Raw genomic sequence first — 24,229 nt, 5'->3', positions numbered from 1 at the left:
CCCATTTTTGACATTTAGATTGAGTAGATGGTTAAAATTGGAACATTAGGGTTTGAGAATTCTAAGGTATTTATACCACTTCTTGACCTTAATGAAAACCTTTGTCATTTTAAGAAAAGTTAAGTCTGTGAGTGAGCGTACTGTGTACGAGAGAGAGTGAGAGCTTCATCTTGACGCTACATACGCACCGATGGTCGGAATCGAGTGCGGAGAAGTGCAGCGTGTTGCCCCCGACGAGAGCTACGCTTCGATACCGACATTGCGGGCGTACGGTCCGGTTTTGCGAGCTCGACCTACGAGATTTATCTGGTGATTCGGTGAGCATACGTTATCCGTTTTCGCATTTCAGCACATCCACGCGTTCGCATGAGTAGAGCTACACGTTAGGTACTTTAGTTTTCGGAAACGACGACCTGCAAATTTCAGCCAAACATCCTACGTGATTTTGCACTAGGTGTTTAGGGTTGGGATTTTGGTTCATAGACCTTAGGGAGAGCGACCTAATGGTGTTAGTAGGGTCCTTCAAGTTCTGTGGCATTTCGAGACCGTTTGATGGGTATTTGGCTCTAGAAAGCGTTGTAGGAAACCTCTTCTTATGCACTCCTGAAGGCTGTAGCTTAGACATTGGGTAGAAACCTCAGTAGGAATTAGTCGAGAGTCGGTCGAGTGTAGGTTGACACCCTATGCTTGCTTCCACGCGTCTGCGGGTCGAGCTTCGTCCTTAGTTGACAAATCTTGTTAGGTGAGTTCTCGCTGTGTTGATGTCCGTCGCGGCGTATCTGCCAACATTGGCGTCGTTGCCAGGGACGAAAACCCTAGGTAGGTGACCGAGACTAGTTCTTGAGGATAGAGATTCTTTGGCTTGCCAGAGTCTCGTTTTACATTTAGATAGGATCAGAGGGGGGAGGACTCTCTAGGTCTTAGAGGGATTCTAGGGAGCGTGTGGCTGGCCTAGATCCTTCGACTTAGGTAGATTTAGATAGTTTTAGGTATTAGTTGAGTTGATGAGTAGGAGTTTGAGTGGTAGGAGCGGTGAAAGGAGAGCTTGAGAGTCCGGAGAGGCCAGGAAGCAACCAAAACACCATTATCACCATTTCACATGATGAGTAGGAGTAGAGTAAGTAGGACATCATGATTTATGATCTAGAGCATTTCATGCATGTTATACTTGCTGATAGGTTCATCACAAGGTTGTAAAAGACGCAAAAGAGTGTTTGAAAGCTGAAATGAAGTTCAAAAGTTACTGTGAGTGTTTCTGATAGAGCTACAGAGCATAAGGAGCATTTTTGTCAGGAAAAAATCACATTTTAAGCTAGGAGACATCCTACGCATAGGATGTCTACAGGCTAATCTGGTGGGAATTTTGGAATTTTGAGTTGACCAGTGTGTTCAGAAGGTAGGTTTTACCCTATTTTCACCTGGAAAGTGGAAATTTGACTATATCTTGACAGGATAAAGCCAGATAGACAGAAATTGCCAGATATCCTACCCAAATTATGCCAAGGCATTATTTTAAGACCAAAACCATAGGATGGCTGCATAAGCATGATCTGCATGATATATTGAGTGAGTGAGAAAGGTTTCATCTCAATTGGGTGTGAAAATTGAGTTCTAAGTAGACTTTAGCATTTTTGAATGAAGAAGGCTAGAACAGCTAAAATTGGGGTCTTTTGAAATCCAAACCAAAATCTAATCATAGCACTGGGTTGCTGACATCAAGGGGAAGTTGTGGCTCAAGTCTAAAGTTAGACAGGTCAAAAAGACATCCTATGCGTAGGATGTCATCTTTGTGATTTTGCACTCCAAATCCAAATACCAAAGTGATCAGCACCTTAAGGAGAGTCTGTGCTTTGTATTTGAAGCTATTTTGATCAGTTAGACATGCTACGTGTAGAATATCTAATGCATGAAATACGAGCCAGAAACTGACTGTAGGCATAGCAGGGTGTTGTATAGCCTGAGACAAGTCTCCTAGTCAATTTTGGTCCAAATTGGAGTTGATTTGACTGGTCAGACCAACAGCAAGCTGCTGGAACAGATTTCTGACCAATTGACCAACTTATAGGTGTCCAAATCAAAAAGTAAAAACAGCTGTGGACTCAGCACATCAAGGGGGACCTATAGTACAAAAACCAGGCAAAAAAGAGCAGGAGACATCCTACGCGTAGGATGTCTACTGGGGCTTAGTGAAGAGAAAATTTGATTGAGGTTATACAGTGATGTTCCATTTGACTTTGAGGGTTTCAGAACTTCTTTCAGAAGTGAATTTGGATCTTGTTTGACCTTTTGATGGAGCAAAGACTAAATTCAAACTTTTCATGTAAATTGACCAACATCCGAGGGAAGTACAGTTCCAGATTAGCATACCTAATCTAGAACATCAGAAGTGTATAAATATAGTAGTGGTTGAGGTTAACTCTCCAGTTATACCAATCATTACTAAGATCACCTCTAGCGGTTAAATGCTTTGATTCAATTGCCGAAATTAAACGCTTGTGTACAGGTATATTCAGCGGCAAAGCAAGAAGTTGTGCGGAAACTGATCCTTTGCCAGGTGAGTGGTTGGATTTGTGTAAGTTGCATTGCTAAGTTTGATGAATTTAAGATCAGGAAGATACATTTTTAGAGACCAAAAGGTGGCAGGTGATCAAGGTAGCTTAGTGTCCACCGAAGAGAGTGTAACTCAAGCAAGGCTAGATTCACTAGCACCGATAATTGAGGAGGGTAGTGATACTGACTGACACTTCATCAGACAAGTAAGGTGGCAGGTGATCAGGGTAGCTTAGTGTCCACCGAAGAGAGTGTGGCTAGATTCACTAGCACCGATAATTGAGGAGGGTAGTGATGCTGACACTTCATCAGACAAGTCCTTCTTCATGATGGGTAGTCAACAGCCGGGAGGTTTCTCCTATGAAGGACCAATGCCAGGAGGAAGCACCTCCCTAAATCCTTTGAACGATCCCAAGTTAACTATGATCTTTTTAGAAGGAACAAACTCGAGGGCAGCCCTAGTTTATTCTGACTATCGAGGACACAAGTATATTTGTATTGAAGAAAGACCGGCTCAAAGACTGGAGATAATTCGAGTCTATGATGATGGAGATAGATTCCGAGACGAAAAGGGGAACCACTATCTGATAGTTAGTAACCCTGAGGATTACAATAGATATGGAGATAACGTGGCAAAAGGAAAAATGGTTTCAGAAACTCAAGAACCGCCTCCAAACATTGATCGACCTAGAGTGCTTTTTATGTATGATAAGAAAATAACCAGGGTCTCAACCTATAATGAGAAAGTGGGGATTTACAAGCATGAAAGCGAGGGAATAGTCTCTTACTTCCGATGCAAAGACCCCTACCCAAACGAATTAAGCAAAGACAAGGTTCTTTACTTATTCTCTTATGAAATTGCTATGGGGAAGGATATTGTTTTTGTTGATAGGTACGGGCGAGAATACCAACGTATTCTCCCAGAGGAGATAGAAAAGGCAACAGTTCTAGGAGCATCAACATATACCCCCGAAGAAGTAGCAAGAGCCACCTACACCCCTAGCAAGTTGACAAATCCATTTTCAGAAGAGTATGACACGACCTCACATTCTATCCGATCGCAGATGTTCAACAACCAGAACCAACCAACAACTCACCCATCATTGCAAGCATGGCTTCGACAGAGTACAACATTGGAACAAGACCAAAACCGAGGTGGTTATCAAGCCCCACGAGGGCTAAAGGATTTACAAGAACCACCACTCTATTCAAGGTATCAAGGCGAGAGTAAGCAAAAAACTCAAGGGTCAACAGAGCCTGGAAGACCACCCATAGAGCGAGTTCGAAGAGATGAACCATCTCTTGCAAGAACCGTCAGAAATTACGGCTTAGGAGCACCACTGGGAGAGGAACCCACCCACTACCGAAGGCCAGAGGAAGTATATAGATTAGGACGAGGAGATCCAATGATGAGATTTGTGGACCATTGTAGAATTAGACCTTCTCAAGTGCAAAAATGGGTAAACAAGAAATACACGGGAAACAGAGATCCTCGAGATCATGTAGCAGCCTTTGTGCGTGTAATGAGAGTTGAAGAGGTGTTAGACTTCCCTACCCAATTTGCAGGGTTTGGACTAACCCTAGAGGAGGATGCTGCTACTTGGTTTGACTCTGTGGAGCGTAGAGACTTTGAGCCTATGGAGGCGGTGTTTGACGAGTTTATTGAGGACTTCTTACAAAGGGGGATAGCTCATAATACAGTCTCACAAATCCATAAATTCAAACAGAAAGACGGAGAATCTGTGTGAAAGGCAGCCCTCCGACTAAAAAGATATGTTAAGTTCTGCCCTGTGGAAGAACTGTTAACTCAGTCCAGACTTATGCTTATATTTATTCAAGGACTAAGGAATGTAGATCTCCAGAAGGACTTACATATGAAGAGAAGCACGACGTTAAATGAGTTAACTAAGGAGGCTCTTTACCTTGTAGACAATTGTGCGGTCTACAAAGAGGGTGAATTCAAGGATCTTGACGACGATTCATTCTCACAACAAAGTGGAAGCAAGTCCGCTAAGACGGCACCGAAAGGAGAAGTAGCTGTAAGCCAGGAGCAGCTTGTAGAGGAAGTGCTAAAAAACATTAACATGTACGCCAAACCTCAAGCTAAACAGCCCAAATGGTGTGCTATTGAACAAAAATAGACAAACCGTGGGATGGAGGAATGTTATTATAACAAGGGATATGTGAGAGAGACACTTTATGCTCCCCAGGCTCAGGTAGCATCTCCTCAACTTCCACCGATGCTTAGGTATCAAGCAGGCAACCTACCAGGACCTGTAGGTGTAGAAAGACCACAACTAGTGTTGGGGCAGCAACCACCCCTACCAGGATTACGACCAGTTGGCATAAGATACACACCAACAGTAATCGAACCAGAGGAGAAGGCTTTAGTGCCTATGCATGCATATTACAAATATCCCAATGGATATGCTGCAAATCATGTCTATTATCCATCGGAAGAACCCTCCACGCCAGAACCATGATAGGAAGTGCAGGACCACCAACATCTGCACAGGTAGCAGGAAAAGGAAGATATAGCTTGGATGAAGGAACATTGTTGTTCATAACTAACGGAGGCATGGGCGGGCAGAGACATGCATACCAACAAAGAGGAGCTCAAGGAGCACCTCAACAACCTAAGGGACCCTTTTACAAGTGTGGTGGAGACCATTAGCTAAGAGACTGTCCTCATGATGAAATCATTAGAGTCAACGCATATTGCACCGAGTGTGGAGTTACTCATTTGATTCCGGATTGCCCTAAGAACCCGAGAAAAGGAGCAAAAACTACCTTGAACATGCTAGAAGCAGTGCTTTCTAGTGGAGGGTCAGAAAACGAGACAGTAATACCTATTCAGGCTGTGACACGAGCCCAAGCTCAAAGAATGACGAACGAACCCGTAATTGAAGAGCTAAAAACTGATGCCCCAAGTTCAGAAGCGAAAAATAATAGATGCACTTGGAAAGCTAGAAAGACGCGTATGAAAGCCAGGAGAGAACGAGAGTAAACGGCTCTATCCGAGGAGTTGAAACACATGAAGGATATATTAGAGCGGTTAGAGGATCTAGCTAGTCTAATCTCACACACTGTGGAAACCATAGCACCCAAGGAAATAACAAAACCCAAAAGTGCAGGATCAGGAGGATTAGTGTTGGTAGAAAAGGTAAATGAGCAGTTAGATGCACTTTTAAAAGCTTATGAAGCCAGACTCAAAAACAACCAAACCCAAGAGCAAAGATGGATGACTTATCCATATGCTGAGATAGAAAAATAGAGGTTGGAAATGTGTAGAAAGATGATTGAAACAGCTCAATCATTGATAGAAAATTCGCTTGAAAAAACTGCAAGTTGGCATGAAGTACCAACTCCAGCCCCTATCAAACCAACCTTAGAGAAACAAGTAGACACAAAGGCGAGACTCACGAATACCTCTGAGTCTAGGGGAGAGCCTATCATAGTGCCAAAATACAACAGATGAGACAAGTGAGGGGTTCCAGCCTAAAACAGTGATAGAAATGGGTAAGGATTGTAATGGTCTAGATGACCTGTGGAAGCAAATCCGTGATGCCAACGAAGCTAACAGGATGAGTTACCATAGGAATAGCACGAGAAAAGAGAAAAATGAGATCTTACCTCCTATTGAATAATTTGAGGCAAGATCACAAATGAACTTTGATATACATTTGCAAGGGGGAGACCAGGGATCAATTAGTTCGGGGCACAGCCAACCAGACTCACTAAGAACTCTACCCTCTTACCTAGGAGAGTATGAAGCCAAGTCTGAGCTGAGAGCAATCCCATCTCAAAGACTTTCTTCTAACAGAGTGATGGATTCACAAAGGTTGATTGAGTTATTGTCCACCCCTGTGGCATGCACAATCACATTAGCCAAACTCCTGACGTTACAACCAAACATGTGGACCACAATAGGCAAATGCATAGAAAAATTTGGAGTAAAAGACTCCACCTCGAAGCTTCAGGAAGGGATCAGAGAATTGGACAAGCCTCAACTAAACACAAGGCCTGTACCTTTAAACAAGGTTGGAGAATACTGCGAGGGAGAAGATGGAAACACCACGCTACCAGTAGAATTCCAAGGATTAGTTTCCAAAGCTATTCTTGACAGTGGAGCAGGAGTCGTTATCGCCACTAAGGAAATCTGGAAAAAATGGGGAAAACCGGCTTTGAGGGCGACCAGAATGAAATTGCAATTGGCAGACGGGTTCATGGAGAAGCCTTTAGGACTCTTAGAAAAAGAAATTGTCACTTCGTGCGGAATCGAGTATGAGCATACATTTGCAATAGTCGATTTCGACAAAAAGAACAATTACGAGATCATCTTGGGAAGACCATTCATGCGACAATTAAAGATGGTCCAGGATTGGGGTTACGACCACATATACCTCAGACATGGTGAGACTACAACCAAAATTCACTTGAAAGACCATAGTTACAAGGATGTGAACCAGACACCAGTAGAAGAGTTTGATTCAGCTACATTGGCAGGGTCAAAACTCCCAGCATGGTTAGGGCAACAAAAGGAGCTATAGATGTGCAGAGCTTCACATTGTGGGAGCTTAAAAAGAGAGGAATGTGTCTTAGAAAGAGCAATTGAGGACAAGGATTATATCCCGGAACCTTTTCCTAAAGATGCCTTGGAACCTCTGGAATGTGAATACATACTAGCAACATTGGATGTTTGTACCATTACAGATAGCCCAACGATGAAATTTTGCGATAAGGATGGCTATGATGTGCTACCCTATTACATAGTAGACCTTATACCAGGAGGAGATGAGAATGTAGAACCAAATACATCTTTGGTCCCTCCTTAGTCATGTGATCGAGCATAGACATCCTATTTTTCTATTGCCTACTATTTTGACATGGCCTCCCATGCTTGCCCCAGTGTTACACCTACCTTCGTAGACACATGGAGCTCTTGGTAGCAATTGTTTACCATTGGATGAGCTAATGCGGTCAGGTGGCAAAATCACCCTATAGTAAATAATGATGCAGATAACGAGTGTTCAGACAGCTCAAGCGAGTGTGGGGAGGAAACAACGAATGACAAGTTTTATGATTTTGCCAATCAGCACCCTAGACGTCAGGAACGCTATAGGAAAAAATGAGCAAAAAACAAAATGAGAGAGAATCTGATGCCCAAGATAAAAGATAAAACTCACTATCTAATGCTTGTCAAAGCAGAGGATTGTGTAAAAGATCAAATATTAGGCGGATTCCCAAAAGTTCGAAGGTAACGAACGCAAACAGAAACAAAATCAAACAAATATCAAACATCAAAACAAGAAACAACAAAGACCCAGTGTGGACCAAATTGGAGCGTAAAAAGAAATACCAAGAACTAAAACGGTCTTTACTAGAGGTATGGACTATTGAGGGAGAAAGTGATGGTAAGGAGGAGTCAGAAAAAGGAAACATGAATGTACCATCACACTATCGAAAATTCACCATCCAGGACAGAAAGATATAATGACGCCACAAGTCAGAGAAAGAATCAACCAGGAATCTTACGATGGGCCGGAAAATGCAAAACGGATAGACCTCGCTGAACCAGGTGAAAAGTCTCAACCGGTCTATATCGCAACTGACTTAGAGCCTAAAGAAGAAGAACGGATAACACAACTTCTCAAGAAGTATAAAGATGTGTTTGCATGGTCCTACAAAGACCTCAAAGGAGTTGATTCATCGATATGCCAACATATAATTCCTTTGAAATCAGATGACACACCTAGCAAACAGCGCCCTTACACATATGATGACACATTTGCTAAACGAATCAAAGAGGAGATGACAAGCTGATGGATGTTAAATTCATCTACGAAATCGAACATACGGATTAGGTGTCACCCATTGTGGTTGTCCCCAAAAAGAACGGAAAACTGCGAGTGTGTGTAAACCTCAAAAAGATAAATGCAACCACCATTAGGGATAATTATCCCTTGCCGATCACAGAACATGTACTTGAGAGGGTGGCAGGAAAACGGACTTATTCCTTTCTTGATGGGTTTGCAGGATATAACCAATTGGCAATTGCAATAGAGGATCAACACAAAACAGCGTTTGCCACAGAATGGGAAATCTATGCGTATAGAGTTATGCCTTTTGGCTTAACTAATGCCCCAACTACCTTTCAAAGGTTAATGACTCATGCATTCAAAGAATACCTGAGAATATTCTTAGAAATATACATGGATGATCTTTGTGTACACTCTCTTCTATGAGAAGAACATATTGACCATTTACAAAAGATATTTGAGAAGTGCAGAACATATCGAATCTGTCTTAACCCGGAAAAGTGCATTTTTATGGTTAGGCAAGGCCGCATCTTAGGACACATTGTCTCAAGAAATGGCATAACCACTGACCTAGACAAAATCAAAGTCATAGTAGACCTGCCTAGGCCTACTAATGCGAAACAAGTGCAATCCTTCATGGGACACTACTGATATTATCGAAGATTCATATATATGTATGCAGTCATTGCACAACCTCTGTATCGTTTGTTAGTCAGTTTCGAATGGACTAAGGAGTGTGAAACTTCATTCCAAAAGCTTAAGGAAAACCTTGTATTAGCACCGGTACTTAAGGCACCACATTGGAAAAAGATATTCCATGTTCACGTTGATGCTTCTGCATATGCAATTGGGAGTATTCTGGCTCAACCTAGAGACGGAACAATGGATTTCCCAGTTTGTTATGCAAGCCAACAGTTAAACAGTGTAGAAAAGAACTACATAACCACTAAAAGAGAGGGGTTAGGAATGATTTATGCTGTAAAGAAATTTCGGCATTATTTGCTCGCAAACAAATTTGTGTTCTTCACAGATCATCAAGCTCTTTTGTATCTGGTAAATAAACCATGCAATACTGGGAGAATTGTACGTTGGTTTATTATAGTGCTAGAGTTTGACTTCACACTGGTGGTCAAAAAGGGTAAAACTCATCTACGGGCAGATCATCTTTCAAGGCTACAAAACGGGGAAGCTTCTGAAGGAGTAGATGATGACATACCTGATGCGTATCTTTTCAATATTGAAATGATACCCAAATGGTCTCAGGAAATTGTTAGCATTCTTTCCTTTGGAGGTAGGTTTGATAACAAGGAAGACAGACCCAAACAACAAACAATTCGACAAACAAAAAACTTCCAGTCGATTGCAAGACGACTGTGTCATCTCGGCTCGGACCAAATTCTACGATTCTGTATAAGTCCGGAGGAATTCGAGTGTTATCTTGAAGAAGCACATGTCCAGGATTGTGAATTTCATTGTTCAACAATGAAAACACACCAGAGACTGAAATAATTAGGGATTTATTGGCCAACTATGTATGCTGACACACATGCTTATGTTAACAATTGTACTATACGTAGTGCCAAACAACCAGTGGATCACGCGACATTGTTTCAGGTAAACATTGCACCTACATGGAGTCAATATATCATTGATTTCTTAACCACAAGGATGTTTCCTGAAAATATAACAAGAGCATGGAAAAGGGCTATAGAGCTGGAGGCTCGCAACTATAATTTAATTGGGAAACAACTCTATAAGCGAGGAAAGGACAATCAACTTAGAATCTGTGCAAGTGAAAGTGAATACCTGCTGATTCTAGAACATTCACATGGAGGCATAAGTGGAAGCCATTTTTCAGGCGATAAGATGGCAAAAATTGTCTTAATCGTGTTACCATATACATGTGGTAGTGATGTGTGTGAACACACTAGGACCGCCGGGGTATTTTTTCCCTCTTTAGGAGGTTTTTTCCCCCGTGCATTGTATATAGGCCCGTCACTCTAAGGCTATCTATCTTTCCATTGCACACTAAGTAATACACTCTCTATTGTGTGCCTTCAGCTTCCTTCGTCTTCTCCAAGCTGTGTACGTTTCTCTGCAACCCTAATTCCAACAATTGGTATCAGAGCAGGTCACGTCCTCCGCCAGCATAGAGCTCGTAGACAAATATTTTGGGATAGCTCGTAGAGCTTGGTCTGCTCAGAATTTTCATTTGGGCTCATTTCGGCCTCCGTTTCCACTACAGGTAGTACTGCACAGGCTATTTTGTAACATTTTATGGCCTAATAACTTATGAGTAGCGGAAATTAGCATGAACATAGTGGGCATTTCATTAGAATAGATTCCTGACGAGAATTACAAGAGTGCTTGGGTGGAGAGAGCAACAAAAAGCATAACACCTAGTTAGATAGCATCGACAATACTTTCAAAAGAGAGAGCAATTAAGCTATTGACAACAGTTGAGGACCGGATTTTCATGGAGCCGGTCCCCCCTCCAAAAGGCTTTGTATTATGGTTTCTCCCATCAAGAGAGACATTGTACAATACAATTGTTTGTGTTCCTTCAAGACTAGCTAGTGCAATGAAGATGGAAACTTCATGCACTAAGCAAAACACTTAACAAACACAACTTGAATTATCCCCGTTCTCAGACCCAAGACCTCACACACCTTCGAAGATGGTGAGAGCTAGCAGGGTATGAGAGTAGATTGAGAGAAAGAAAGAGTATCTTACGAGAAAGATGTACATCTCCTCACATAATCACTCATATGTAGCATAGCTTAGATTAGTAATTAGCTTGGTAGAGGAGATGAGCATGCATTGAAGCTTGGCTCTTGGTTGGATTTGCATCCACATGTCAAGAGAGTGTTGATGTAGGCTTCTATCTCACAAGCTTGGAGTAGGTGATGAGTTCTCCATTAAAGCTTGGGAAGAGATAGTCTTCTCTTTTTTCACACATGAGCTTGTGTGAGTGTGTGTGTGATAATGCCTTGCAAAAATCAGCCCCCTCTCTCTCTTGGGCGAGCCCTCTTGCTAATTGCTCTTGCTGAAGCCTCATTGGCCCTCCCCAAGTCAAGCCAATTACAATTAAGCAGCATAAGTGATAGCCTTCTGACATGTGTCCCCCTTTCCCCTTTTGTGAGAGCTTTAGGTAATTAAATAATTAAACTAAACTCTCATTGGACCCCTTTGCCTCCTGGCCAATAGGAATCAGGCAAGCCATGGGGCTCCTGAATGCTCATTGGACCCCTTGGGAGACTGCCCAATAGTCTTCTAGGAGACTTAATTCTCATTGGTTTCTTTTATTAAATGTTTTTAAATTAATTAAACTAGATTTACTCTAGCTTAATTCTCATTGGTCCACTTCAAGGTTCATCCAATAGAAATTGGGCACACCTTGTGGGTATCCGGCCTAGGGAGCTGACATGTGTCCCTCATTCCCTTTGTGTAAAGGGAGCCTATGTGTGTGTGTGTGGCTTTCTCTCTCATCCCCTACCTTTAGGGCTCGCCCCCTCCCATGTAGGGATGTGCAAAGACTTTTAGGGCACACACAAAGCATCCAATTTTCCCTAGGGTTGACCTTTGGAAACAACCTTTGAATTTTGGAACCTTAGCATTTTGGAAGTCTTAATGGGCTGAACCTTAGGGTCTTTTTAGCCCATTGTTGCACATGGCTCTTTTGCAGATGGTCCCCCCCTTTGGATCCCTACTGTGGCCGGTCTGCTAGCTTAATCAATATTCTAGCTTTTTCTCCTCTGGCCTTCCCCACATTAAATGATCAGTTTAATATGAGAAAATCATTTAGGAGAATTAGATATTGATTATTATGACATTACCTCTCTCTTGAAATCATAGTCGTCCTCGACTATGGTGTAGAGAAGATAAAGTATGTTCATGAGTCCTTTTCTTAGCGGGTAGAGGAGCCCTATGTTACCCTACGACATCATTCCACAATGGATGACTAGTCCATTTGGCGCTTGAGAGCCTGAGGCTGCCGCAAGCATGTCTGCACATTAGTCCTATCAGTCTTCCATAGTAAAGTGACAAGCTCTACTTGGTGTTTGGGAGACGTCGTCTCCGCAAACTTGATTTAAGCATGCATACTACTTCATTTTTGTGCACAAATAAAGAAAAAGAGAGTCTTATAAGACAAAAATTTTGTTCATTTTTAACATTTTGTACATTTGCTTACTCTTGGAAAGCATTGTAAGCATTGACAAGGTTTAGGTAATCCTTTAATTGTATGCCTTGCATCCATCTAGCATCTTCAAAAGGATAATTCTTAAATTTAATAAGATATCGTCGGATAGTCTTACCGCCTCTTAGTACCTTGTCTTCATGTCGGAGAATGGACTCGGACTGCAGCACCTCTTCTTGGTTCTCGATCTTCGGTGGGTCTTCAATAGTTGGTTCTTGAGGTGGCTCTCCTTTGTAAGGATTTAATAGGTCACATGAAAAGCATTGTGTATGAGCCAATGACTGGGCAACTTGAGTTGATAGGCCATCTCATTGATTGGCCTAAGAATCTGAAAGGGACCATAGTACCTTTTTGCTAGTTTAGCATAGTACTTTTGGTGACCCGTAGGATTCTTGCCCGTTGTGTGCCTTAATCGAGCCTTGGGAAACTTTAACAAGACCCAATCATTTTCTTTAAAGGCTTGGGCTCTTATGTGCTTGTCAGCAGCAGCCTTTTGCCTTTGCTGTGAGATAGAGATAGCATCCTTAATCTTTTGGAAAGATTCTTGTAGGTCTCGGCTATACTCATCTGCAGCGAAGATCTTCCCATGTACCTTAAGTAGCAAGGGAATTTTTGATCTTCTCTCAATTACCTCGAAAAGTGCTTTTCCTGTGGAAGTATGTACAATGTTATTGTAAGCATACTCCACTAACGGTAAGTACTTCTCCCATTGGGATCTTTGATCTACTTCCATTACATAGGCTTTTAGTAGATCAAGAATGGTTAGGTTAGCTATTTCACTTTTGCCATCAGTTTGTGGATGATAGGCCGAAGAGAAGTTTAGCCTTGTTCCTAAATTCTCAAAGAGACCCTTCCAGAAATTACTAGTCATTCTAGGATCTCTATCCGACATTATGGACATGGGCAAGCCATGGTACTTGAAAATTTGTGAAATAAAAAGAGTTGCCATTTGATGAGCTTTGATAGTCTTTTTGACAGGTATAAAATGAGCTTGTTTACTAAACTTGTCTACTATCGTCCATATTCCCGTATTCCCATGGATAGACTTAGGCAATCCAAAGATAAAATCCATGGATATGCTCTCCCATGGTAAATTAGGGATTGGCAAGGGTTGAAGCAATCCAAGTTGCTTCCCTCTATCAAATTTTGTCTTTTGGCATACCACACATTTGGAAACATACTCTTGTATGTTCACTTTCATGGTAGGCCAATAGGAATATGTTTCAATTCCCTTTAAGGTAGACTGAATCCCTCTATGCCCTGCATAAGGTGGAGCATGAGATTCATACATTACTTTCTCACGTAGTGAGTTAGTAACGCATAGTCTATTGCCATAGAGAAGATAACCATCTTGTAAAGTAAATGGTTCTTCTTTCTTCCCTGATGCAAGGGCTGAAATCACATCTCTAAAATCGGGATCAATAGCATACTCATCTATCATTGAAGATAGATCATTGTGAGTTGCTATGGAAACCGCATTCACTCTCGGCCGTCTTGAGAGTGCATCAGCTACTTGATTATGCTTGCCAGCAATGTGAGCAATATGAAAATGAAATTGCGAAAGAAAATTTTCCCACCTCATTTGTTTGTCGGAGAGCTTGGTCTGCGTCATGAAGTACTTAAGACTTTGGTGATCCGTTCGCAGAATGAAAGGAGTCCCCAATAAATAGTGCTTCCATGAGTCTAAGGCATGTAGAACTGCAAGGAGTTCCTTTTCGTATATGCCTAGAGCTTGCTCAACAGGGTCGAGCCTTCGACTCTCATAGCCTATGGCGTGCCCTTCTTGGAGCAAAACAGCTCCAAGGCAATCACCACATGCATCACATTGGACCTCAAATGGTTTTGAGAGATCCTGTAGTGTAAGCACAGGTTGAGAGATAAGCTTTTCTTTAAGCTTTTCGAAAGCATTGTTCTCCTTAGCAGACCATGTATACCTAACGCTTTTCTTTGTTAGGTCATGTAATGGTCCCGCAATTTGTGAGAACTTTTCTATGAAGCGTCTATAGTATGCACACATACCTATGAAGCTTCTTAGTTCATGAAGATTCCTTGGTTTAGGCCATCCTTTTATTACCTCTAACTTGGATGGATCCACTTGGATGCCATCTTGAGAGATAATGTGACCTAAATACTGAATCTCTTGCAAGAAAAATTCACTTTTCTTTCGATTAACATAAAGTTTATTCTCTCTTAAAACTTGAAATATTACCTGGAGGTGTTGCTGTAGATGATAATATCATCAAAGAACACTCCAGTGAAGGTTCGATGAGGCCTGAACAGCTTCTCCATCAAGCGGTTGAATGTGGCTGGTGCATTGGTCAAGCCAAAAGGCATGACAATGTATTCGTAAAGACCAAATGTAGTACAAAATGCGGTCTTTACAATGTCTTGATCAACTATCCTTATTTGATGATAGCAACTTTTTAGGTCAACCCTATTGAAGTAGGTCGATCCTTGTAGCTTATCAAATAGGTCTTCTACCCGTGGAACGGGAAACCTATTCTTGATAGTGATCCTATTTAGTGCTCTATAGTCGACACACATACGATATGTGCCGTCTTTCTTTTGCACTAATAGCACATGTGAGCAAAATGGAGATGAGCTTGGCCTAACCATACCCTTCTCAACTAACTCATGCACTTGCCGCATAATCTCCTCTTGTTGAGCTTGAGAAACTCTATAAGGAGGTTTATTAGGTGTTGAACTTCCTGGAAGAAGTTCAATTGCATGGTCATCATTACCTCGTTTAGGAGGTAGCTCACAAGGGATGTCGTCAATAAAAACATCTTGAAACCCCTTGAGAAAATTGGATAACTCTAATTCCTTTTGGTTGCTTTTATTTTCTTTTGCTAAAGCATTAGGTTCATTTTGAGAGTCTTTAACAAAAATCATGTACACGAAAATAGAGCTCTTTATTGACTTGTTGAAAGCTGGTGTATGTACAATGGGGATGGTGTTACCCATTTCCTTAGCATCTATATACATGTCTTTTTCCCTGAACTTAAAGGAGATTCTCCTTTCAGGAAATTTAACATCGACAACCAGGCGGTCAAACCATGGTGCCCCTGGGATTACATCCTCATGCTTGAGAGGAGAGATAAAGAAGTCCTCTTTGTCAACATAGCCTTGGACATGAAGCCTCAATTCTCGATTAAGGGAGTGACTGAAGCTTCTTGCCCCTTGAAGGCACTGTCTGCGGGTAGGACATCTCCCATCTCGTAGGATTGTATTCCTAGCTTGGTGGCCAACTCTATAGACATAAAATTGTGAGTAGAACCAGGGTCAAAGAGAATAAAAGCATCATGTTCTCTTACCTTTCCCCAAACATGGCATAGAGGAGATCCTTTGTGGTGAGTTTGGTGAGTCTCCTCCTCTTGGATTTCAACCAAGGAAGCTCTAGGAGGATCTTGGCGGTTTTTCTTTTGGGGACAAGCGCGGTACGCATGCCCTTGTTCGTCGCACTTGAAACACCGGTTATCCTTACAATAACACTCAAGCTCTTCAGGAGAGAGTTTATTCTTACCTTTGTAAACTCCCTTCTCTTTAGCTTTGTTGGAGTTGCCCTTAGGAGACTTTTGGACATTGTCCTTCCCCTTAGGCTCATTGGAACCCTTATTTTCCGGGGGCTTATTATTTCTTTTTGCCCCTGTTTGGAAATTGATTCGAGAGGCGACCATAGTATGGTGTATTACCGCCGATATGGTACGTGGTCTTTGGGAGTTGACATACTCCACCATTTCTTCGGTTAAGTCCGCACAAAATTGTTGCTTTTGCTCTCCAAAATCCAACTTTTTGAAGACAATGGCTTTGAGTTGTAGGTCCCAAAACTTGTCTACATATTTGTGGATAGATTCATTGGGAGAGAGATTTAAGCTTCGCCATTTGGTGAGTACTTTGTCTTTGGCATCGGTGGCCAAAAACTGCTTCATAATGGAAGCTCTTAAAGCTTTCCATGTTCGTGGAGCTTCACCGTTGGCTCGTAGGCTAGACCACCATTGTCTGGCGGACTTTTGAAAGTGCATAGCTACATGGCGTAGCTTAGAGGACTCCGTGAAGCCCTCATCTCCAAACGCCGCATCGAATTGTTGGATAAAGGCCAAGACTTTGTCCGTAGCACCAAAGGTACCATCATAGGTAAGGAAAGAGATTCTCTTCCCTCCCTCTTTGAATTTCTTCAACTTGGACGACCTCTTCCATGCGGCATAGGATTTCCTATGGCCTCTTCTTTTTGATGGTTCAAAGATTGCACCATCACTTTCTTCAGAAGGTGAAGAATTTGAAGAAGGTGGAGAAGAGGGTGACCTCTTTCTCGCCTTTTTTTTGTCTTGATCTTTGTCGTCTTCACCATAGCTTTCATAAGAGGAAGAGGATGAAGAAGATGGAGAAGAGGGTGTCCTCTTTCTCTCCTTTTTCTTCTCTTGCTTTTTTATCATCCCTCTTTGAATTATGGCGTGGAGAAGAGTGTGATGGTCTTCTTCGCTTTGGTGGTGATGGAGAGCATTTAGCCCGCCGTCTTTGTGGAGCCATCTCCACCGAGGTGGCGGGAGACTCGCTTCTTTCTCGTTCCTTCGGTGGAGGCTCTTGAGTTCTCCTTTGGGAAGGAGATGCATCATCAAGAAGTAAATTCTTGAGCCCTTCATATGGATTCTCTTCTTCTTACCGAATCGGAGAGAGACCTCTTTTGGTAGTCTCACAAGGAGGATTCCTAGGTGTTCTCTCGTCATGGTGATGAGCTTGGAGAATCCCGTGAGCACGGAGCTGCCGTTACACTTCACTTTGGAGAGATGGATTGCCCATGGCTTGTTGAAGCCTAGAAACAAGATAGTTAACAAGCATTGAAGCATCATTAGTAGCTTGCTCATGAGCAAAATCAAAGTTATCAACATTAATTTCACTCTCTTTACTATTGTCAGCCATTCTAACAACTTTAAGGTGTAAACTTTTTACGTGTACTTTGGCACTTCAAGCCCTAGTTGCTACTCCTCTTTACCCCTTTAGAAAAAGCACTCAAGCTACTGTACCCGCGGCTCGAATACCATTAATTGCAAGGAATAGAAGAGAGGGTCTTTCGTCACCAAAACAGCACCGGCTCCTGTCAAGCTTCTAATAGTTCAATAGTGGTTAAGCCGTAGGCAAGCCCCGTAAGACTCCACTATTAAGACCATAGCTCTCGACGGTGATGCCCCGTTAACTGCACGAAGACAGGCGCACTGCAAGGCTGAAAAATCCCTATTCTACTTACTCACAGGCAATTCATAATACCAACCATTTGTAGCTAGCTTGAGGACCTCCCTTCTTGAGCAAGAAAAGAGAAACCTTGAGCTCTGATACCAATGTAACATTTGATGGCCTAATAACTTATGAGTAGCGGAAATTAGCATGAACATAGTGGGCATTTCATTAGAATAGATTCCTAATGAGAATTACAAGAGTGCTTGGGTGGAGAGAGAAACAAAAAGCATAACACCTAGTTAGATAGCATCGACAATACTTTCAAAAGAGAGAGCAATTAAGCTATTGACAACAGTTGAGGACCGGATTTTCATGGAGCCGGTCCCCCCTCCAAAAGGCTTTGTATTATGGTTTCTCCCATCAAGAGAGACATTGTACAATACAATTGTTTGTGTTCCTTCAAGACTAGCTAGTGCAATGAAGATGGAAACTTCATGCACTAAGCAAAACACTTAACAAACACAACTTGAATTATCCCCGTTCTCAGACCCAAGATCTCACACACCTTCGAAGATGGTGAGAGCTAGCAAGGTATGAGAGTAGATTGAGAGAAAGAAGGAGTATCTTACGAGAAAGATGTACATCTCCTCACATAATCACTCATATGTAGCATAGCTTAGATTAGTAATTAGCTTGGTAGAGGAGATGAGCATGCATTGAAGCTTGGCTCTTGGTTGGATTTGCATCCACATGTCAAGAGAGTGTTGATGTAGGCTTCTATCTCACAAGCTTGGAGTAGGTGATGAGTTCTCCATTAAAGCTTGGGAAGACATAGTCTTCTCTTTTTTCACACATGAGCTTGTGTGAGTGTGTGTGTGATAATGCCTTGCAAAAATCAGCCCCCTCTCTCTCTTGGGCGAGCCCTCTTGCTAATTGCTCTTGCTGAAGCCTCATTGGCCCTCCCCAAGTCAAGCCAATTACAATTAAGCAGCATAAGTGATAGCCTTCTGACATGTGTCCCCCTTTCCCCTTTTGTGAGAGCTTTAGGTAATTAAATAGTTAAACTAAACTCTCATTGGACCCCTTGGGAGACTGCCCAATAGTCTTCTAGGAGACTTAATTCTCATTGGTTTCTTTTATTAAATGTTTTTAAATTAATTAAACTAGATTTACTCTAGCTTAATTCTCATTGGTCCACTTCAAGGTTCATCCAATAGAAATTGGGCACACCTTGTGGGCATCCGGCCTAGGGAGCTGACATGTGTCCCTCATTCCCTTTGTGTAAAGGGAGCCTGTGTGTGTGTGTGTGTGGCTTTTTCTCTCATCCCCTACCTTTAGGGCTCGCCCCCTCCCATGTAGGGATGTGCAAAGACTTTTAGGGCACACACAAAGCATCCAATTTTCCCTAGGGTTGACCTTTGGACACAACCTTTGAATTTTGGAACCTTAGCATTTTGGAAGTCTTAATGGGCTGAACCTTAGGGTCTTTTTAGCCCATTGTTGCACATGGCTCTTTTGCAGATGGTCCCCCCCTTTGGATCCCTACTGTGGCCGGTCTGCTAGCTTAACCAATATTCTAGTTTTTTCTCCCCTGGCCTTCCCCACATTAAATGATCAGTTTAATATGAGAAAATTATTTAGGAGAATTAGATATTGATTATTATGACATATTTCGTCATTTTGTGCAGAATTTCTATCAATGCCATTTTCTGCATAACAGGTGCCTTATAGTCTTCTACGGTTTGTGCTATATAGCACAGGTTGTTCTCGCTCCGTTTCTCATTTTTTTGGCAGTTTTGACATCAAGTGTAGCATTTACCATGGCTGACAACAACAACACAGATGTGTTCAAGATGTTTGCTGCTAAGGAAAGGTTGGATGGAGACAAATACCCTATGTGGGCCTATATGATGCAACATGTTCTTGTGTCAAAGGGTGTCTGGAACATTGTGCAAGGCATTGATGTACGTCCTGGTTCTGAGGATGTAGGCGATGTTGAGGATGTTGCAGGTCTTGCTGCAAGGATTGCAACTGTTAGAGTTGTTTTGCCTACGGTAGAACAAGCTCGTTGGGATGTTAAGGATACGCAGGCTCATGCATTGATTGCGTTGTCTGTGAAGCACACCATTGTTCCTCACATCCATTCAGCAAAATCTGCAAAACAGGCTTGGGATATTCTAGCAGGTCTTTATGCAAGCTGTAATGAGGCTAAAATTGCTTTGCTGCGTAAAGAGCTGGAGTCAAAGATTATGCATGAGGAAGATGATATGGACACTTTCCTTGCTAGTGTCAAGGAATGAGAAACTTATTTCTGCAGATGAAGTTATTTCAGACAGTTCCCTTGTGCAGACTGTTCTTGATGCCTTACCAGATTCTTACCAGAATTTTGCTAGTACTTGGAGACTTATGACCCAAGGAAATCCAGAAGTTGTCAAGTTTAAAGAATTATGCACATTGTTGTTGCAAGAGTCACTTTTCAGAAAAAACAGGACTAGACAGCGTCGTGCAGTTGAACAGGCTTTTATTGCTTCTCAAAGAAAGGGTGGTAACAGCAATGCAGCCACTTCTTATGGTTCTGCTGGAAGTGGCAAAACTTCTGTTCCTAATGCTTCTGCTGGCAGCACTTCGTCTGGCAATTCCGGTGATAAGGGCAAAAAGAAGATGCGTTGCCATTATTGTAAAGCTAATGATCACTTGATCAAGTCGTGTCCTAAGTTGAAGGCCAAAGAGGCTAAGAAGAAAGAGAGTCGTTCCGCTGCAAATGTTGGTTCCACTACAAATGAAGCAATTGTTGAGTCTTCTGTGAAAGGAGACTGTGTTGCTGATGTTGATGCAGAATGGGCTTTAAGCGCAGAGTGCACTTACAATCCTGTTGTCCATGATGCATGCTTGTCAATTGCTGCAAATTCACATGTGTGGTATTTCGATAGTGGTGCTACAAAGCACATTACCTCACATCATGAATTGTTTACCTCTCTCGAGTCTGTCCCTCATGGGAATTCAGTCACTTGTGCCAACAACACCTCTTATCCAGTTCAGGGAGTTGGAAAGATTGTGCTCACTGTTGCTAATGGTAGTTCCTTCACACTTATTGATGCACTTTATGTACCTGGGATCAAGAAGAATCTCTTGTCTGTATCCGCACTTGCTAGACTTGGACTTGTAGTCAAATTTGTGGATGACAGATGTACAGTTCATGATCTCAATTTTGGTGATGAAATTGTTGCATCTGGGCTTTTGTGCCGTGGGCTGTATAAGATCACTTTGTATGACAAGTGTGGACAAAATTTTGCAAATGCTGTTGCAAACAAAATATATTCTGGTTTCTCGGGATGTAGTGTTTGTAGAAGATTCTGTTCAGCCCTTGCTGTCATGTACTAGAGACAGTAATGTAAGCTCACAGGACATTTATGACACTTTGTTGCCTCTCTTCAGTGGTGGAAATACGAATGTAAGTTCCAATGAGGCAAATGTACAGCCTATGGGGGTTTCTAAAAATGTTTAAGATCAGCCCATCTTCAGCAGATTGTCATGGATATAGGCAGCATAGTTGATCACCTTTGGCTTGCTCTTTTCCATTGCCCAGGTGAAGGTGGTAGCAATGGCTCCCGACGGCATTCTGTACTTCTGCGGCCGCTTTGTACACATGTGGAAATACTGGTTGTAGAGCTGGCTCATGACCGCCACTTTAGGGTTTGCAATGTCTTCAAAGGTGTAGTTGTTCTTCTTTTCGATGTACACCTTAACTTCATCTCGGCGCTTTGTCACACTATCCCCTTTTTTGGAGATGTCTAGTGGTGCTGCCACCACTCTTTCTGTGATTACAATCATAGTGTCTGGCTTGCCCTGCAGATTAGTGACTCTGGCAACTCCATCTTATTTGATCGTGGTTACAAATTCCCACACTCATTTTATGTCAATTCCTGCTGGCCACTAGTGCTTCAAAATAGTTATGGAGATCTATCTTCTCCAAGTACTCTCCCATCTTGCTTCTGACAAACTCATTGAGCTCCCCTGGTAGCATGGGTAGCTCTATTGCATTTCCTTCCAGATCTTTGAACACACCTTGGTAGATCTTCAAGTCATTTGACTCTAGCAAATCCTCTTGAATCCATGTGCTGGGATGACAAAGGGCTCTACTTCTTCCAAGTAATCTTTTAGGGTCATCCTCTTCTTCTTTGCCGGTGATTTTGTGGCTGCCATAGATCCTGTTGTACTCAATAGTCCGAAGTTAGCGGTTTTTTCATATTAGCTGAGAAACAAAGTTCTAACTATCCAAATGACTTGAAAATTGAAAATAAAACTTAAAAGGAACTTGGGAAGCTCTGCATGTGCTCACAGTATCATTTTGTCCAAAATTTATCATTTAAACATCCTACGCGTAGGATGTCTATTTCATCAGTTTTTTTGTGAAACTTGGCAGGCTGGTGGCCCTTGGCCTATGCAACATGGCTATGTGATTGGAATTGGGTTTGGGCATCAAAAAGTGCATTTCTGGGCAGATTCAGGCTTTAGGCTCATAAATTGGTAGGATGTCCACAACAGGTGGCAAATGATATTCAAATGGGTAATGGCTCCCATGAGGCCAGATCCTGCACAGTAGGTCAAAATCATGTTGGAGACATCCTACGCGTAGGATGTCTATTTCATCAAATTGGCTTGAGATTTGTTCTGTGGGTAGCTCTTGGCCTGTGGAATATGGCCATGCTCTTGGATTTTGATTTGGACAAGTTTTGGTGTTGGTAAGACCATGTGTAGTGTCTTTGGGCTCAAAATTTGCATCTTGGAGGTGTTGGGGGCCAAATGTGATAGGAATGGCTTGAAACTTGATATATGAGCTCTTGAAGGTGATATAAAGAGATCTGGAACTGAAAACTACCATCTGGGAGCCAAAAATGCCATTTAGACATCCTACGCGTAGGATGTCTATTTCATCATTTTTTGCATGTGACCACACAGATAGCTTGGCAATGTGCTCATGAGTGTATTGTGCAAGTTTCATGTGATTTGGACAAGTTTTGGTAGGTCTATGCCCCATTATTGCCTCTATGCCCTGACTTTGTGTTTTTGGTGCACATGAGGTCAATTTTTGTCCAAATGTGATGAAACTTGGTGGCTAGCATGTAAAGGCTATTCAGAAGCTATGTGTGATGAGAAATGGTAGGTTTAGTGCCCAGATTTGGCCTTGAGACATACTACGCGTAGGATGTCTCCTGATAAAAATTTTGTTGGAGGTGCTACTGGTGCTTGCCCTGAGGCCCCCCGAGTCCCTTTTAAGCATTATTTCAACAGAAAAGTCAAATTGATAGAAGAAAACTCCCTGTGTGGATTTTAGAGTTTCCGAGCCGTTTTCTGACTCTTGGAGTGATTTTCGGCGATGAAATTTCTTGATGTTGGTCTCCATAGCTTCCCGGTCCCTTGGGGATCCTTGCTATATGGTTTTTGTCAACTTTGGCTTCATCGGAGTTCCATTTGGCAATTTGTCGCTCTAGAAAAACCCGTGGTTGCGTTTTCATGTCTTCGATGACTTGCAGTGGTCTACCACCATAGGACTTGGTTGTTGATGGTCTAGGAAAGCTGCTAGTGAAGTTTGGTGGCAAACGGACATGCGGTTTGGCCGCGAGAGCTATTTGATGCTTTGTGTGTCTGATGCCGTTTCTGAAGTTTAGTGCCGCTTCGGGTCACCATATGGTCATGTGGGCTATATAGACTTGTCGAGCATGTCAAGATGCTCCTATCCATGAGTTTTGGTAGCATTTGGGCGCCTTTCTGCCGATTCCCCATTTGGTGGCCTCTTGCGGGGCTCTAGGAATTAGGGTTTTTCCCGATGGTTTTCTACTTCCTTTGGTCATCCAAAAGTGGTCTCCTATACTAGGGTAAGCTACCGATGAAGCCTCATTGATTTTGGGTTAGCCGTTAGGTGGTCGCGACTACCTGTAGGTCTCTACCGCTCGCTTTCTGTGTGAACCCTACGTTAGTTTTCGCGACAAAACAACAAACATGCGCGAAAAGCTCAAGGTGGTGAGCCTACCTCTCATGTCTGGAGCTTGTCGGGTAGTCCTGCACGTCGTAGAAGCTGCTAGAAGTTCCGTTCGCTCTAGGTGGCAGAAGCTCTCTCTCAAAGGATAATAGCGAAAATGAGCTTAAAATGAAGTGAAAATTTCTTATAATGGGGGTCCCCGAACCACTTTCTATGAAATTTGACATGTGCTCCCAACTTCTTGCGATATGCGGTTTAGGCTCAAAAATTTCTTGATTTGGACTTCATTTGCCCAGTTTCCGAGAAATTTGACGTTTCGGTCAAAATCTGGCAAAAACACGCTTTCCGCTCCCTTCTCATAATTGCACCCCCATTGTACCATAGGTTTTTCTATAGTCACTAATCATCCCCATATTTTTTGTTTTTCATTATGATCGTTTTTCACCTGCTTTTTGTATTTTTAAAGTTTTTCTACAAAAAATTAGTAAAATTAAAAGGAAATAAGAAAAT

At 42.3% G+C, this 24,229-nt stretch overlaps 1 protein-coding gene across 1 annotated transcript; it reads left to right on the top strand.

The window, feature by feature from the left end:
• Positions 1-3,194: 3,194 nt before the first annotated feature.
• On the top strand, positions 3,195-21,676 carry LOC147422945 (uncharacterized). The gene is made up of 2 exons (XM_086500889.1): positions 3,195-4,207; positions 21,592-21,676. The coding sequence occupies exons 1-2, from the start codon at positions 3,195-3,197 to the stop codon at positions 21,674-21,676; spliced, it is 1,098 nt and encodes a 365-aa protein (XP_086357015.1).
• Positions 21,677-24,229: the final 2,553 nt, after the last annotated feature.

This window comes from Adiantum capillus-veneris, chromosome 26 (genome assembly GCF_014529385.1).
Source record: "Adiantum capillus-veneris isolate H3 chromosome 26, ASM1452938v2, whole genome shotgun sequence".
Classification (NCBI taxonomy): domain Eukaryota; kingdom Viridiplantae; phylum Streptophyta; class Polypodiopsida; order Polypodiales; family Pteridaceae; genus Adiantum; species Adiantum capillus-veneris.
This window is presented reverse-complemented; position numbering and strand designations above follow the sequence as displayed.